The sequence below is a fragment of the Protobothrops mucrosquamatus genome, unplaced genomic scaffold (genome assembly GCF_001527695.2).
Source record: "Protobothrops mucrosquamatus isolate PMUCROS unplaced genomic scaffold, P.Mucros_1.0 scaffold238, whole genome shotgun sequence".
In the NCBI taxonomy this organism is placed as follows: domain Eukaryota; kingdom Metazoa; phylum Chordata; class Lepidosauria; order Squamata; family Viperidae; genus Protobothrops; species Protobothrops mucrosquamatus.
In genome coordinates this window covers 950,098-967,043 of record NW_015386588.1, presented here as the reverse complement: position 1 = coordinate 967,043, position 16,946 = coordinate 950,098, and the positions used below count along the sequence as shown (strand labels likewise).

Here is a 16,946-nt window from a genome sequence, read left to right as displayed (position 1 = left end):
CTTCCCTCTGCCTGCTCATATACCAAATAAAATCAAGGTGGGATTATTCTCAATATATTTTTTTCCTCAGGCTGACTTGTCTCTTTTATTTGTTAATGGTTCTTGTTTATCTTCACCAGCTTTATTCCTGTTTTATTCTACATATAGAGTAAGAATGATAAGATGCTAAGTTGCAAGGTGTTCAGACTTTACTTAGAATTTAAAGGTGAACACCAATTTATACCAAGTGGTAGATAACTTTGCATAACATACTACACTAAGCTAAAATGGATTTGAGTAGTGAGTGGTTCAGTCTTGATGGGAACTTAGACATTGCCTTAGGACTTTGTGTGAATGGGGTCGTTAAGCCAAAAGGACTTTGTGTGAATGGGGTCGTTAAGCCAAAGTATGGTTTATTGGTTTAGACATAGCACGCTATGTGCACTTCAAAGATGTGTGAGCTATTTAAACTTAGGTTTAGTGTATTTTCTAAAAATAGCCTTTGGCAGCACGCTTGTTACAATAATAAAGAAAAGCTAATATTCTTAAATATTGACAGGAAGGGCACTTTGGGCCTAAGGTTTGCAATCTTTTGAGAATTTTGAGAACATATTTACTTATTTTAATTGGATTTCTATACTGGTGCAATCACACAATGGTTTATAAATAACAACACATCCATGTTGCAAATTACAGTATTAATACAACCATAGAAACACAGCTCATCCAGGATTTAAAACTGGAGCAATATATTTATAAAACTGGATATTATATTCATAATGGGCTGACCAACTGTACTTAATGTGTAATCCTCAATGTAACTACATCTACATGAAGGGAAGAATGCAGTGGGGTACCACAAGGTTCTATCTAGGCCCAGAACTCTTCAACACCTTCATAAACTATTTAGATGAAGGGACAGAAAGAGAATTCATCAGATTTGCAGATGACACCAAGCCAGGGGGAATAGCAATACTTTGAAAGATAAACCCAAGATTCAGAAAGATCTTGACAGACTCAAACACTGCACCCTATCCAATAAAATGCAGTTTAGTAGCCAGAAAAATAAGATTTTACACTTAGGCAAGAAAAAACAAATGCACAGGTATAGAATAGATGGTACCTGGCTCAACAGCAGTAACTGTGAGACAAATCTAGAAGTCCTGGTGGACAATCATTTAAATATGAGCCAGCATTGTGCTGCAGCTGCCAAAAAAGCCAACACAGTCCTGGGCTGCATTAACAGAGGGATAGAATCAAGATCACATGAAGTATTAGTACCACTTTACAATGCCTTGGTAAGGCCACACTTGGAATACTGCATCCAGTTTTGGTCACCACAATGTAAAAAATATGTTGAGAATCTAGAAAGAGTACAGAGAAGGGCAACAAAGATGATTAGGGGACTGGAGACTAAAACATATAAGGAACAGTTGCTGGAATCGGGTATGTCTAGTTTAATGAAGAGAAGGATGAGGGGGGACATGATAGCAGTGTTCCAATATCTCAGGGGCTGCCACAAAGAAGAGGGAGCCAAACTATTCTCCAAAGCACCTGAAGGTAGGACAAGAAGCAATGGATGGAAACTAATCAAGGATGGTCATGTGATCAAAATTGAGATGCTTGGCAACTGACTCATACTTATGATAATTTCTCTGTCCCAAGGACATGTGATCACTTTTTACAACCTTTTGACAAGCAAAGTCAATGGGGAAGCCAGATAACAAATGTTGTTACTAACTTACCAACTGCAGTGATTCACTTAGCAACTGCGTCAAGTGATCGTAAAATGGGGCAAAACTCACTTAACAAATGCCTCACTTAACAACAAAAATTTCAGACTCAATTGTGGTCGTAAGTCGAGGACTACCTGTATTTCAGTTTGTTTGATTTTCTTTACAAAAGAGTTCACGTACATCTTATTTCCTATACTCTGAACACCCCTCTGAACAAAAATTACAATTATATATTAGTTTAAAGCAGTGGTGGCGAACCTATGGCATGCATTAACCTCAAAATAAGAAAATGCTTTTTATACAGAAGGAAACTGTTGTATTCTGTCAGGGGGTGACTTTAATCTGGCATAATGCATTTGGACCGAGCGCTCAGAACACAAAAATACGTTGCTCTTATTTTCTTCAAATGCTATAATATATAGAATGATTAAAAATTCTAATAGAAAAAAGCCGCACATGGGCAGTTCAAAATCACGCCCCCATTCTAGTAAGGACGTTGCCAACATCTTGCCCAATGAGGTCCGTCTGCTAATGCAATTGAAGTATAACTCCTACGGATAAACGCAGCGCAAAATTACAAAGAACGGGTAGACCAAATCCAAGCGCGCTCTAACCAATCAATGCTCACTGCAGCATTTTTACACCCGCCTTTTTATTCTACTCGGCTTCCGCAGTGCGCCTTTAAAGATATAAAAAAAAAAGTTAGAAAATGATTAGGCTGTGCCTTGATCTGAACGCTCGTTAAAAATTCCAAGCAGTTCTGACAATGTGCTCCTAAGATTTGAGAGGGTTCATTACTCTCCGAGCTAAAGTGGAAAGCCAATTTTATTGTACTAAAGAAAAACAAAAAAACAGCCTTATGCTACCTGCCGTAGCCCGTCCATTCGTTTTTGGTGACCATGATCTGAGGCACTTACGAACTACTCCTCCCAGAAAGCGCTTCGCTGGTTTTTCTTGTAAACACCAGGAAGGCCCGTCCTGCGGAGCATGCTGGGAATGATAGTTTAATGGATGTATTCTTTGCTCTATGTGGAGCTTCCATTTTCCAAGCTGTATTACGAGCGCGGCGATTTCGACGTGAACGTGGGGGCGTGTATGTTGCTTTAGCTGAAGAAATGGGGGAAAATGAAAACCCACTTGTGATTTTACCTTGAGCTGTGGACACGCACGAAATAAGGTCCTTAAACGCAATAGGAAGAAGTGTCTTGGAAATTCCAGAGGGAGAATTACGGTACTGCTTCTCTTGTTTGTCTGAAGGTACCCTCACTCAGCACCATGCTGTTTCCCACCTGCGGGCTTTCACGTCAAGGTGAAATAATCTTTTCGATCTGTTTTCTGAATAGTGGCAATGGTTTCGGGTTCTGAAACTTTTCCCTCCTGCATTGGCTTTGGCTCGCTCATTCTCATTCTCTCTCTCCCTCTTCTTAACGCATATCGTTTAATTCTCATCAAATCGTTGTGCCAGTTGAAGGTATGCTTGCATTAAAGCTCCGGAGAAAGGAGGAGGAAGGAAAGTTCTCAGTTACAGAGTGCAGTTTCTCGATTCCCGCTTAAAGTGAGAATTAAGGCTAGAAATAGAGAACAAAACCCAATAATTTTTCTCCAGAAAAGATGTGCAGTTTTTATTTGTGCTACGTTCCTTGTTATATCTGTGTGGTTCCAGCTTGGCACAACTCCCGATCACCAAAATATTCTCTGGAGAAGTAGTTAAGGGTTGACAGCTGTCAGTGGAAAAAGGCAAACTGCTGATATATACATTAACTAGATGGATGCAGTTGTAAATGTAGATGGATAAAGAGTACAAAATGAATAAATATTAATGTATAAGTCATACTCGCACTTGTAAGCATAATCAGGATTTGGATTCAAATGTCATCAAACAACATGGAAAATGGACAGAGTTCTGATCTTGGCAGACTAAAATTCATGGGAATAAATAAGATAATTAAACAATTCGTGAAAAAAATGACAGTCATCTGGGGATGGGGTTTGAGTGGCCAGCAGAAAGGATTTCTCTGAAAGGATTCTCAAACCTCAAGTTTCTTTTTCCTTTCCCCCTATTGGTCAGAAAAAAAAAATAGGGCAAAGGTTATTGGCTTACAAAATACTGTAGTTTTGTTTGAACATAGTTCAGTCTTGTGGAACAACATATTAGCAGGACCTATGTGTTCGTAATAGTGTAATTATGATGAATGAAAAAAAAATTGCAAAACAAACTTGCATAGAAGGTAATAAACATGAGATCTGAATACGCTAGTTAGAAGAAAAAATCTGTTTGGAGGAACTCTAAGATGACAGTCTTTCTGTTCTCATATTCTTCCGATTTCAGTTCAAACTACTTCATACTATTTGGTCTAGTTCAGATCCTTTTTAGAAATAAGAGCATTTTAGATTAGGCATATCTAACCAATCACTATCCCTTTTTGCCCAACAGCTGAATACAGAGAACTGGCAGCTAGTCCTTGCTTGGCTGCTGCCCAGTTCCTTACTGTATTGTCCCTTCCTGCAGATTTGCTTGTGCGTCATCTGCTATTCTGCTGCCCAGGCTTTCTTGGTTCCATTCCCTCAAATTTACTTTCATCCCCTTCAAAGTTATTGATCCTGGCATGCCCCAGCCAAGCCAACACAGAGGTACAGCAAAGAAAAAGAAGTTGAGAGGTAGGCAAACTAAAGCTCTCCTCTGATGATAATAGAAATGCCTCTCAGATTTGTTATTTGGCCAGCTGCATTCTCTATTTGCTATCCATCAAATAATAAAACATGAGAATCACTTTTGCAAGTTACTAGCTGCATCCTCTGATTGGTGGAGATGGAATATAATCACTACTATTCTAATTACAGGGCAACATAGTGTACAGCCTGAGGGCTATTTGCAACCTATGAGTTTCTTTTGGACATTTGGCAACCGGCATGTATTTATTATTATTATTATTATTATTATTTTAATTTGTATACCGCCCTTCTCCCATAGGACTCAGGGCGGTTCACAGCATATTAAAACAAATAATATACACAAAATACAAAAAATACAAAATACAAAAATACAAAAATACAAAAAATAAAAATAAAAAAAATAAACCCCGATAAAAGCCGAATTAAAACCAAATATTACCAGCTGTGTTTCCGATTAAAATACTTTTAAAATTATCCCTACCTAAAATCCTCCCTAGGTCAGGCCCGCTTGCTGGAAAAACCATGTCTTGAGGGCGCGGCGGAAAGTAAGGAGATCCGGAATCATCCGGATCTCGGGGGGTAGTTCATTCCANAGGGAGCCCCATGTAGAGAGCATTACAGTAGTCCAGGCGAGAGGTGACGAGAGCATGAGTGACTGTGCGCAAGGCGTCCCGGTCCAGAAAAGGTCGCAACTGGTGAATCAGGCGGACCTGATAAAACGCCCCCCTGGTCACGGCCGACAAATGGTCTTCCAATGTCAGCCGTGGATCCAGGAGGACTCCCAAGTTGCAGCATCCCAGAGTCATGTGATCGCCATTTATGACCTTCCCAGCCAGCTTTTGACAAGCAAAGTCAATGGTGGAAGTTGGATTCGCTTAACGACTATGTGATTCACTTAACAACCGCAGTGATTCACTTAAGTTGTAAAATCAAGTGTGACTTACCAATTGCCTTGCTTAGCAACAGAAATTCTAGAGTTGGAGTTGAGCAGCCTATAAATTTAAATAATTTTCCAAAAACAGAAAATGGCTGCCATAGCTGATATCAACAATCAAACTGCCTCAGTCTTTGGAGTACTAGATATGGGGCAGGCACGTCAAACTTGCGACATCACGTGACATCGCACAACATATTGGAACTTTTTCCCCATTGCTGGCAATGGGGTGGGTGCGGTTTTGGCATGACGCATCCAGCCATGGGCCGGCAATTTGACATGCCTAATATAGGGCTTCTGACAAAAAAAACAACATAAAGCATTGCTATCAAAATGAAAACTATCAGTCATTACTACTATTAATGCTGCTTTATGGTGAAGAATCTTTCACTTTGCTTCATAATATTTTGGAAGTTTAAAGTTTTCCAAATACATTAATAAATAATAGAGATTTCAATCTATGATAAAATACTAAATGAAACAAAGAATGGTACTGCAGCCAATCCATGGTACTACAAGAAATTCAGAAGTGTTTGTAGACATGTGCTGCATGGTCCCTTTAATTTGGAAAACACACACTTTAAGTTGGAAAGTACAACATTCAGTTGCAAAGAAAATTGGCTGAAGCATGAGGAAGGTTAACAAAACTTAGATTCAAACTAATAGAAATTAAACAATAGGCCCATAACAAACAAAAATGAAAAATAGAGTAGATGCCATCAGCAAACCCATAGCACCTACAGCCCTACACTGATGACATTGTGAGTCGTTTACCGGATGCAAACTTAAGGACCTCAAGAACCAATCCAGTGGTTCACTGCAATAATCAAGAAATGCAGCAGTCATTTTTCTTTACAATATACATTTTAAAGAGTATGCTATGATATGTGCTATCCAGAGGTCAATTATAAAATAGAAATCAATAAAATTATAGAATGAGACACAGCTTAATTGTTCAGTATGATACTATTACTTAACCAGCAACATCAAAAGTGAGATTGTAAACTTTTCATGGTCATGTGATATTTTGACCAGGTTGCTTAGGGAGATGCTGATTCCAACTGTGATTGCCAAATGAAGACTGCATGTATACTTTCTCATATAATAGTGGAGTGTTCAAGCACTTATCCAATCTAAACAATCATTAAAATAAAATTTGTTTATAAAATAAGTGTTGTTGTTTTACTTCAGCACTTCATCTTCTGTATGCCTTTAAATCTACAAGAAAAGACAGTCTTCTACCTTTATATGCAGCAAGATGGACTTCTGGTTCCATAGTTCCTCGTATCACCACTCACTATACCATTCACCCCCGGGAGAAAGACAAACGGTGGGAAGGTAAGTGGCAATGTTTAAATAATGCATATATACTTTTTCCATAATCAAAGAGTAGCCTAGAAGTGAAAAGAGTAAACTGTTTATAAATACAATTACATAGTATATGTGTGATGTATGTAATTTATAACTAGCCGATCACAAATAATTGTGATTGGCTAGTTATAAAAGTAATCCACAACTTACAACCACAATTGGGACTGAAACTTCTGTCACTGACCAATGCAGTCATTAGATGAATCACACCCAATTTTATGATCTGGTTGCTGTGGTCATTATGTGAATAATCACAGCTGTTATGTGAATCACATAGTAAATCAAATCTGGGTTCCCCCATTGACTTTGCTTGTTGGTAGCCCCGTGGGAAAGTTGTAAATGACAGTCATATGACCCCAGGATGCCGAATAAATATCTTCTGGTTGCTAAATGTTCAGCTTTTGATCATGTGACTGGGGATGCTGTGAAGGTGGTAAATGCAGGAACAGTCACTTTTTCAGCACCATCATAAATTTGAAAAGTCATTAAACAAATGTTTGTAAGTTGAGGATTACCTTTATTTTGGGAGGATATCCTATAAATCAGTAGTAATATGTAACAATAACTTTGCATTCTTTTACTAATAGCTTATCTTTATTTTTGACATACAGGGAATTAAAATTCAATATGATTATTTTTCTAAGTAGAGATAAGACAGAGAACATTTGCAGTAATTAGTGTGTCCCTGTGACTCTGAAAATAAACATAGGCTTGCAGAAATGTAAATCTATTTTGTTTGAAGTTGTATTGTGGACTCTGTAATTATGAATCTTAATAGTTTTTAAGCTATTGTCCTAGATTTCTCCAACAACATGTTTTATGGTCTGTAACGGATTTATTTTTACATTCAACATAAACAAGGTTTTAGAACCTACAGTACTTTGTAAATTTTGCTAAAGTTGAGCATGACAATTGTAATAGATAGAAGCTGCCACTTAATAATTCTTCAGCAAGACAAAACAAAAGTTGTCGTTTGCATCTATCTTATTTTAGTTCATTATATGAATTTGCTATTAATGCCTTAGATCAGGGCTTTTCAACCAGTGGTACGGGTACCACCTGTGATACATTGGCACCTGGCCGGTGGTACGTGATCATCCTAGAAAAGTAGTGGGGGAAGGGAATGAGAGCGCCGCCAGGTAGGCAGGCAGGTGTCTTGCTCGGCTGTGCCTTGGGGGGCACTTTTTTCAGTGCCATTTTAACTTCGAACAGTCACTAAGCGAACTGTTGTAAGTCGAGGACTACCTGTAGTTTATCACTTTTTTCCTTTTTGGGGGGGGGTCATCAAGTTTTTGACACCTTGCTAGGCGACTGGTGGTACTCGGATATTGCCATATCCTAAAAATGGTACAATGGGTGAAAAGGTTGAAAAGCCCTGCCTTAGATCAAGGAGAATGGAACAATTAATTTTAATTTAACACCATATCTATTGGTTTTTATTTTCCTCTATGAAAGGGATAAGCATGGAAAGATTTGTAGAAGAAGCTGATGTTGTTATAGTTGGAGCAGGTCCTGCAGGACTTTCTGCAGCTATTCGACTCAAGCAGTTAGCTAGCGAGCATGGCAAAGAAATCCGTGTATGCCTAGTGGAGAAGGCCGCTCAGATTGGTGCACATACTCTCTCTGGAGCTTGTCTTGAACCTCGTGCCTTGGAAGAACTTTTTCCAGATTGGAAAGAACGAGGAGTAAGTTCACCTGTTCTAATTCATCTCTACTTAATATTATTTACAAAAGAGATTAAAGATTTGAAGGTTATTATTAGATTAATATATTTTGAATACTAAGAATAAGTATTTGAAAACAATCATTATCAGTGCAATTCAAATAACAATATTTTTTAGCTAACTGCCTTCAGTAGTACATCTTCAGTAGTGGAATAAAAATGACTTTAGTTTGTTATTTTCCTGTTTTTTCATACAGGAGGTGCATTTTTATATTCTATAACTTTTTATTTTAAACAGAATATGAAATCTTCCAATTTAAAGGATATCTGTAAAGATCAAAATTTTTAAAGAAATTGGGTGTTTCTTCATTCAAACCATGATATTTCATTATTTTTCCATAGGCTCCGCTACATACTCCTGTAACAGAAGACAGATTTGGAATCTTAACAAAGAACTATAGAATTCCAGTTCCCATTCTTCCAGGTAATGTTGAATACAAAAATATTTTAATGCAAATTGCCATTTGAATTGGGATGTAAAATATTCACCTGAATTCTTCCTTTACTCAAGAAAATAGTACAGCTAGTCCTGGACTTATGACCATAATTGAGCCCAAAATTTCTGTTGCTAAGTAAGTTAAGTGAGTTTTGCCCTATTTTATGACCATTCTTGCTACAGTTGTTAAGTGAATCCCTGCAGTTGTTAAATTAGTAACACAGTTAAGTGAATCTGACTTTCCCATTAACTTTGCTCATGAGAAGTTACAAAAGGTGATCTCATGACTCTAGGACACTGTAACTCATAAATATGAGTCATTTGCCAAGCATCTGAATTTTGATCATGTGATGATGGGGCTGCTGCAACAGTCGTGTGAAAAACAGTCATAAATCACTTTTTTCAGTGCTTTTGTAATTTGAATGGTCCCTAAATGAACTGTTGTAAGTCGAGGACTACCTGTAATGTGTCTATATTGACAGAGTGTTGTATTACTGTATTTATAAAACACTAATGAAGACAATATCTTAATTCACCAATCTACTTGACATTTCTAGCATATCAAAAAAAAATTCAGGTGACAAGGTGGATATTTTTGCAACATAAATATGTCAGCTTAGAGCAGAGAGTTTACTATATGTAGTCCTTGCTTATCAGTGGTAATTGGAACTGGGAACTCCATCATTAAGTGAGGTAAATGCAAAATCATGTGACTTTGCTGACTTAACAACAGCAGTTCTGGCAGTCCCAGTTGACATTGGGCAAATCCCATGCAGCTGCAGAATCCAGTCACAGGATCCCCATTGGCAACCTTCTGCACCTTCCCCAGTGTCCCGTGTTGCAGGACATTGAAACATTGTAATTGCGAGGTGGGTGCCAAGTGCCCTCATGTGACTGCAGGGTGTGACAACAACTGCAACTACAAGAAACAGTTGTAATTACATCTCATTCAGTGTAGTCATTACTTCAAGTGGTTGCTGAATGAGTAGTTGTTAAATGAGCACTACCTACAATACTTTTGCATGACAGCTTTGTGAACTAATGCACATAGCTGTTTATTCAGCTGTATAAGTAAATGATAAACAATGACTACTTATAATCTCAAATTCAATGGCAAAAGATAAACTTTAAACTAATTTGTTGTTATGTTAAGTAATAAAAGCATTTCTGATGTATTTCTTAACTAGGCCTTCCCATGGTTAATCATGGGAATTACATAGTTCGTCTAGGACATTTTGTGAGCTGGTTGGGTGAACAAGCAGAAGCACTTGGTGTTGAAGTCTATCCAGGCTATGCTGCAGCTGAGGTAATGATGTATTTTATATACAGATGTGAAATTTCTTGAACTTGCAGTACATTTCATATAATATCTGAAATGAATCAGTATTTTGTATTATTTGAAGAATAAAAAGTTCTGCTGAATCTTAACAAATCAACAATTACAAAAAGTTATAATTATGCTGAAATTATATGTATTTGACATTATTATAGGTTCTTTTCAATGAGGATGGAAGCACGAAAGGGATTGCTACAAATGATGTTGGCATCCAAAAAGATGGCGCACCTAAGGTAAATATTAAATTTCTTATTAACACAGATGTAACAGATGTGCTTGATATTATTTGACTTGTAAAAAGTGATTATTATTGTAAAAAGTGATTATTTGAATATTTTAAAAAGTGATTAATATAAAGTTGTAGAAAAGCTTTAGGCCTTTTAATTTAATATTGACTTGAAACCATGATAGTAAATATCAAGTGCCAGAGTTAAGATCACCATAATCATTGCTGATTTTATGTGTTTGTTGTTTTAGAATATCCACTTGATTTGCCCAAAATACAAATCTCAAGTCAAAGCCCAGTAATTTATAAAATACTTTAATTATTGTTGAGTGGGTGTTTCAGAACCCACTCTGTTCTGATTCTGATTATCCACAAACTTCCTGCAATGACAGATTTCTCTGGAGCAATATGGAAAACTGTCTGTGGCACCAAGAAAACATGTCACACAGATATGTATTTATGACTATACATAAAATTAAAATGTATACTATATAATGATGTTTTATTGTTATAGGGTACTTTTGAGAGAGGTTTAGAGTTACATGCCAAAATTACAATGTTTGCAGAAGGTTGTCATGGTCATCTTGCAAAACAATTGTACAACAAGTATAATCTGAGGGAGAATTGTCAACCCCAGACTTATGGCATTGGACTTAAAGAGGTATGCTATATTATACACCTATAACCATAATTCTTGGTTCTATTAATCTTGTAGATGCTTAGTATATAAGAAAGTAATTTTATTTAGGTGAATCTGTTTAGTACTTTGCTAGTTCAAGGTGATATTGCAATATATTATAATAACATCCATATTTCCTATTTGCACATTTCCTACTTGCTCACACTTGCACATTTACCAAATTCCTGTACTATAATTTATTTGATAGCTCGGTTATTCAGTCAGAATTATAAAGTGAATGTATGCTATTATGGTTTCAAATAAAGACTTTTATTTAAAATCTTATAAAGCTCAAACTGATTTTTTAAAATTTCACTATCTAATCAGTTCTGCATTATGCAAAATTGTACATAGTGCACTTTTTCAGTGCACTTAGCAGCATATTATGAACTTCATAATATATTTTTGATATTCTAGCTGTGGCTTATTGATGAAAATAAATGGAAACCAGGAAAAGTGGAACACACTGTTGGCTGGCCGTTGGACAGGCATACATATGGAGGATCATTTCTTTATCATCTAAATGAGGGTGAACCATTAATAGCTGTTGGGTTTGTAGTAAGTAGTCTATATTTATTGTAAATTAATGTCTAAATAAAACTAGTTTCTTTGCAAATTAAAACAATTTGACTCATGATTGCTCACTGTAGATGTTTATTATGTGAGGAAATATTTTTCTTCAATGAAACGTCAGTTCCAAGGTACAGCCTTCTTTTTAAGCATTTCAATTTCTAAGTACACACTGATTATTTCTAAACTAGGAACCATGGTTTACATATCAGAAGTCTATGTTCTTGTAGCATGGCAAATAGAAATCAACCAGTCACTGTTACCATGTGTCAGCTGTCCAGTTGGCATTTTCAGAAAAAGAAATTCCTGGTACATAATTTTACCAAGAGTATAATACTTTACTGAAAAACTACATTGGCACAGAAGAAGCAAAACCAGTTCTGAATTTCCCTCGCACAAAGGCAAACATAGTTATTTCCCCCTTTCCCTCGGAGCCACCCACAGTCCATTACATTCACCAATCACTTCTGTTCATTTTGTTATGAGAAAACAGCAGGCCACGTTGTGTCTTTGAAAACTTCCATAGATGCCTTGGTTGTCTAGATACCATTCCCCCACCTTTGCATTTCATTCTACCACCCCTCCCTTTTGTGTCAAGCTGTGAGTGAAGGAGAAAATATAGGTGAAAGGGCAAATCAGTCTTGGCACCATGATGATGTGGTTCACACCACACACTTAAGACACAGTGTAGTATGAGCTTAGGCTTAGTTATTCTGATTTGTAAACCATGTCTTAATATACTGTTTGAATGCTTTATTTCCCTTCATAAAAGTTTTTCTTTCTTTTGGATATAATTTTTGATATACCTATATCAAAGTTGACTTTTTTAGTTGACTTTCTTCTCAGAAACAAATTATTTTGTAAAAATATATTGCATGTTAAATTATATTCATCAAAACATACCTTGCAATATTGAAATGGGTCACTATGAGAATCACAAGAAATTATTCTATTGCTACAAATGTATCTTTGTATCCCAAAGTAAGGTGTGCATACTCACCAGTTAATCAAAGGATGTGTTCAAGTAATCTTTTGGCTGAAACAAGTTTGTTCATTTTGGATTTTACTTGCATGTCTTTCTAGGTTGGTTTAGATTATCAAAACCCTTTTTTAAGCCCGTTTAAAGAATTTCAGAGATGGAAGCATCATCCTAGTGTTCAACCTACCTTTGAAGGAGGAAAGAGGATTGCTTATGGTGCCCGAGCTCTTAATGAAGGAGGTTATCAGGTAATAGTGATATAAGGTTACTTTCTTGGATTTGGGTGGGATGGGAAAACAAACTTGGTACTAATTGATCAAGATTTTAATTGCTTAAATTGACATATAGAAACCATTGTTTCAGTTCCAAAAATGTTTATTATTATAAATGGATTGTTGCAACAGTCCAATTAATGGATTTTTTTTCATATTTAGTCCATACCCAAACTTTCCTTTCCTGGTGGTATTCTTATTGGATGTAGCCCAGGTTTCATGAATGTTCCCAAGATTAAAGGTACACACACTGCTATGAAAAGTGGAATGCTGGCTTCAGAAGCCATTTTCAATCAACTAATCAACGAAAATCTCCAATCAAAAACAATAGGTAAGAGGGGCATGATTAAAACATATGTACTTTTGGCAATTCAGGAAAGTCTCTACTTATCACTAGTTTATTGCTTTAATCAATGTCATACTGCAGATGAATAGAATTTAGGTGGAGTGCTTAAAAGCAGATAAATTCAGATAATGTGAAAAAGTAAGCACACCACATGTAAGTTTTTTTCTTTTAAACATATGTGGGCATATCATTATTTTCAAGGCCCTGGGCTTTTGGATGCGGTTGCTAAATGTTAGTCAGTAATAAAGTCATGATCACCTGTGATTTGATTGTGGATGAGGACTGATCTAGCATGTATCACTGAACCCTGCCTGGAGCCAGAGGGGAAGATGTGTCTATCTAAGTCTCATGTGTGGCATCAACCAAAATGAGAGGGTAGCAGTGGTGGTGATGATAGCAGTTGTTATCCAAAATGTTTGGGAGGATTCCAGGGGCAGTGCCCCACAGACTGCTAGGTGCGAAATCCTATTTGTTAAATTGCACTCTAGGATTCATTTGGGATTGTTGTAGTGTACTAGCCTCTGTGCTGTGTAGCAATCACCCTGCCTAAGCTCCTTGACTCCATTAGCAGGCTGGCAGTGGAGTTCCCGAGAATTACAGACCTGGGGTACTTCAATCTGTCTTTTCTGGGTGCAGAAACAGAGGTAGCTCGGGAGTTCGTTGCATCATGATAATCATGAGCATGTTCCAGGTTATATTAGCATTATCCTACTCTTTTTCCAATGTCCACTGTACTTTAAATTTACATTTTCCCAGAGTAAAAATAGTTTTAATATGAAAAAATTGCAAAGCCTTTTAGTAATTATTTGTTTATTCTTAGGCCTTCATGTGCCTGAATATGAAGAAAATCTGAAAAAATCATGGGTGTGGAAAGAGCTTTATGGAGTTAGGAATATTCGCCCCTCCTGTCATGGAATCTTGGGTGTATATGGAGGAATGATTTACACTGGTGTTTTCTATTGGATACTAAGAGGATTCGAACCTTGGACCCTAAAGCATGGAGGTAAATTTCTAAAACTTTTATTTTTGACATACAAGTTGATAACTTCTTTCAGAATAAGTTTAAAAAAATGAATTAGGCTCATAAGTATTTGGTTTGACCATCACGTTCCATATAGTCTGATTTTGTAAGCCACTTATAATTCATAAACAGGGCATAAAGTATTAGAAGCATGGTGCCTGTATGGGTATTACTTCTAGTGCAGTGACTGGCAATCACTGATAAATCTCCCTTTTATGAACTTTGCCTAGCTGTATCTAGAAAAACATTCATGCTTATAATAACCATACGTGATGAAAAACTGTTAATTATTTGCATAAATATTAAATGAATATTTTAATTTGGCAGATGTTTTAATTACTATTTAGCGTGATATACAAAGGCAGCCAATGCTAAACATAATAATTTAAAAATCTGCATAGAAAGTCTGATAGAATCGATTCCAAGTTTTCTTTTCCTATGTGATTGTACATGAGAGGATAGAGAATATAAACATTTGTCCATGATTACTATAACCAAGCTGTCTCGACTTTTTAAATGTACTATGAAAAAAGATGCTAGAAGGCAGAAAGCTACCAGCCTTGCAAAGATGGCCAGCCTGTTATCAAAATGACTGTTTTGGGTATAACTAGGGTAGCCTGTTTCTACAGTTGTGTGCCATATAAATGTTCCAAATGAGTATGACATTTGCTCCATAAAAGGAAAAATATATCTAAATCGTTTATTTATTTATTTATTTATTATGCAATTGCCCCAACTTCTCTTAGAAAGTTTCCCCCCCAATTTTTCATTACTTATTATTATGTGTGTCTTACTGTAATGGTAACGGGAAAGACCTTGGCAGCAAAGAGATACTGCCTAAGAACAGCTGCTGGATAGTGGGTGGGGCAAAAGACTAAGAACAGACCCTCCCTTGTTTCTCTGGCTATAAAAGAGATGGTAGAACAGTAGCTTCAGATGTTTAAGATTCTGCTTATGTAGCTTTACAATAAATAGAAATAGCTTGGCTGGTCATGTTTCCAGTCTGATCTACCTAGTAAAGCTGACAACAATCTTGCAAGTTAATTAGAATCTTAATACAGAAAACTGAGCCACATTTGTGGTAATTAAAAAGATACTGTTTATGCATTTGATTTTTTTAGCCCAATGCAATTGAAAGGTATTTTCCCCTAATGCAATATATATTAGTATTATGCAATACAAAAATAGTTGTTAAAATTATTCTTTATAGCAGTGCAGAATATCTCAAGCAGTGTGTTCAAAGACAACAAAGCCATTTAAAATGGCATTTCTTTCCGCTCACTAAATGTTTTTATACTGTCACCAATGTGTACTAAATTTTTTATCAAATTTTTCCTTGTGTTATTTCAGGAACAGATGCAAAACAGCTAAAGCCAGCCAAAGATTGTACACCTATTGAATATCCAAAACCTGATGGAAAAGTCAGTTTTGATTTGCTTTCATCAGTAGCTTTGAGTGGTACAAATCATGAACATGACCAGCCTCCTCATTTAACTCTGAGAGATGATAGTATTCCTGTCAACTATAACCTAGCTATATATGATGGACCTGAGCAGCGATTCTGCCCAGCAGGTAACTACCAATTTTGGGAGAAGCAAAGGATTTAAACAGACAACTTCACTCTGCTTTCAAATTGTTTTAACAAATTATGTGATTCCCCCCCCCCTCATTAATAAGAGGTTTTCTGATTGAGTTCTGTTGTCTCTTGAACTAAAATTACTTTTCTATTTTTCAGGAGTTTATGAATATGTTCCCGTGGAAAGTGGAGAAGGATTACGATTACAGATAAATGCTCAGAACTGTGTCCACTGTAAAACATGTGATATTAAAGATCCCAGCCAGAATATTAACTGGGTTGTACCTGAAGGTGGAGGAGGACCAGCTTATAATGGAATGTAGTTTTAATCCATTTTTTAAAGTATGTGGGCAATGCTATAAAACAATACAACTTGGGATTTACTATTGTAAAAGTTATGTGGTCTAAGGAGCCCATTCTCTATGAAGGCTAGAGTAATCTACAGGCCACATGTCCTCAGATCACACTACAGTACTAAAGCTCAGCAGCAAAATGGATCTTGGAAGCATGATCTTTAATGTTTACTCAAATATAAAAACGGATGTGTTCTATTTTGACCTTTTCTATAAATTAAAACCCTACCCCTCCCCCCAACTCAAAACCCGATGCCAAAAAATCAACCCTTTAACCTGTGCCTGTGGTGTTTATCATCAGTGGACACATCTTAGAGGTCAAAGTGTTTTAAAGTGTTACACTGTAACCAGGCTGACCAGAACTGGACACATCGGTTTTGAAGTTAATGTTCTGCAGCCTGAATGTGATGGTGCCTTAATTAGTAAATAGACAAGCTTTATTTGCATGTATTTTTTTCTATTCAGAAAATACCCGGTAAGATGAGTTTGAATATATCCTGATCTAATTTTATCCTGATTGTTCTATATTGTCATACTAATAATGGATGTAATCCAGAATACAGGATATTTGTAATATCTGTAACTATTGTATCTATCTCTTGATGGCCCAGTTTCAGGGAAATAGATCTTTCAAGACTAATCTGAAGAATATTTCAGTTATTTTACAAAAAAATGAATAGAGCAACACTACCTCTGGTATAAATTCATTTTGGTATAATAAAATGTAATAAAGTAT

General features: G+C 36.4%; 1 protein-coding gene across 1 annotated transcript; it reads left to right on the top strand.

The window, feature by feature from the left end:
• The first annotated feature begins 2,703 nt into the window (after positions 1-2,703).
• Positions 2,704-16,933, top strand: ETFDH (electron transfer flavoprotein dehydrogenase). Its single transcript, XM_015814338.1, has 13 exons — positions 2,704-3,024; positions 6,514-6,660; positions 8,149-8,378; positions 8,759-8,840; positions 10,040-10,158; positions 10,344-10,421; positions 10,929-11,075; positions 11,511-11,651; positions 12,747-12,890; positions 13,077-13,245; positions 14,081-14,263; positions 15,632-15,853; positions 16,017-16,933. Exons 1-13 carry the CDS (start codon positions 2,991-2,993, stop codon positions 16,178-16,180), a joined length of 1,860 nt encoding a protein of 619 aa, XP_015669824.1. The 5' UTR covers positions 2,704-2,990; the 3' UTR covers positions 16,181-16,933.
• Positions 16,934-16,946: the final 13 nt, after the last annotated feature.

What these genes read in the sequence shown, in the direction of transcription:
- ETFDH (XM_015814338.1), top strand. Translation starts at nt 2,991, where the DNA reads ATGCTGTTTCCCACCTGCGGGCTTTCACGTCAAG. An exon ending in GAAAGACAAACGGTGGGAAG is followed by an intron (nt 6,661 to 8,148) that starts GTAAGTGGCAAT and finishes CCTCTATGAAAG; the next exon opens with GGATAAGCATGGAAAGATTT. An exon ending in TCTCCAATCAAAAACAATAG is followed by an intron (nt 13,246 to 14,080) that starts GTAAGAGGGGCA and finishes GTTTATTCTTAG; the next exon opens with GCCTTCATGTGCCTGAATAT.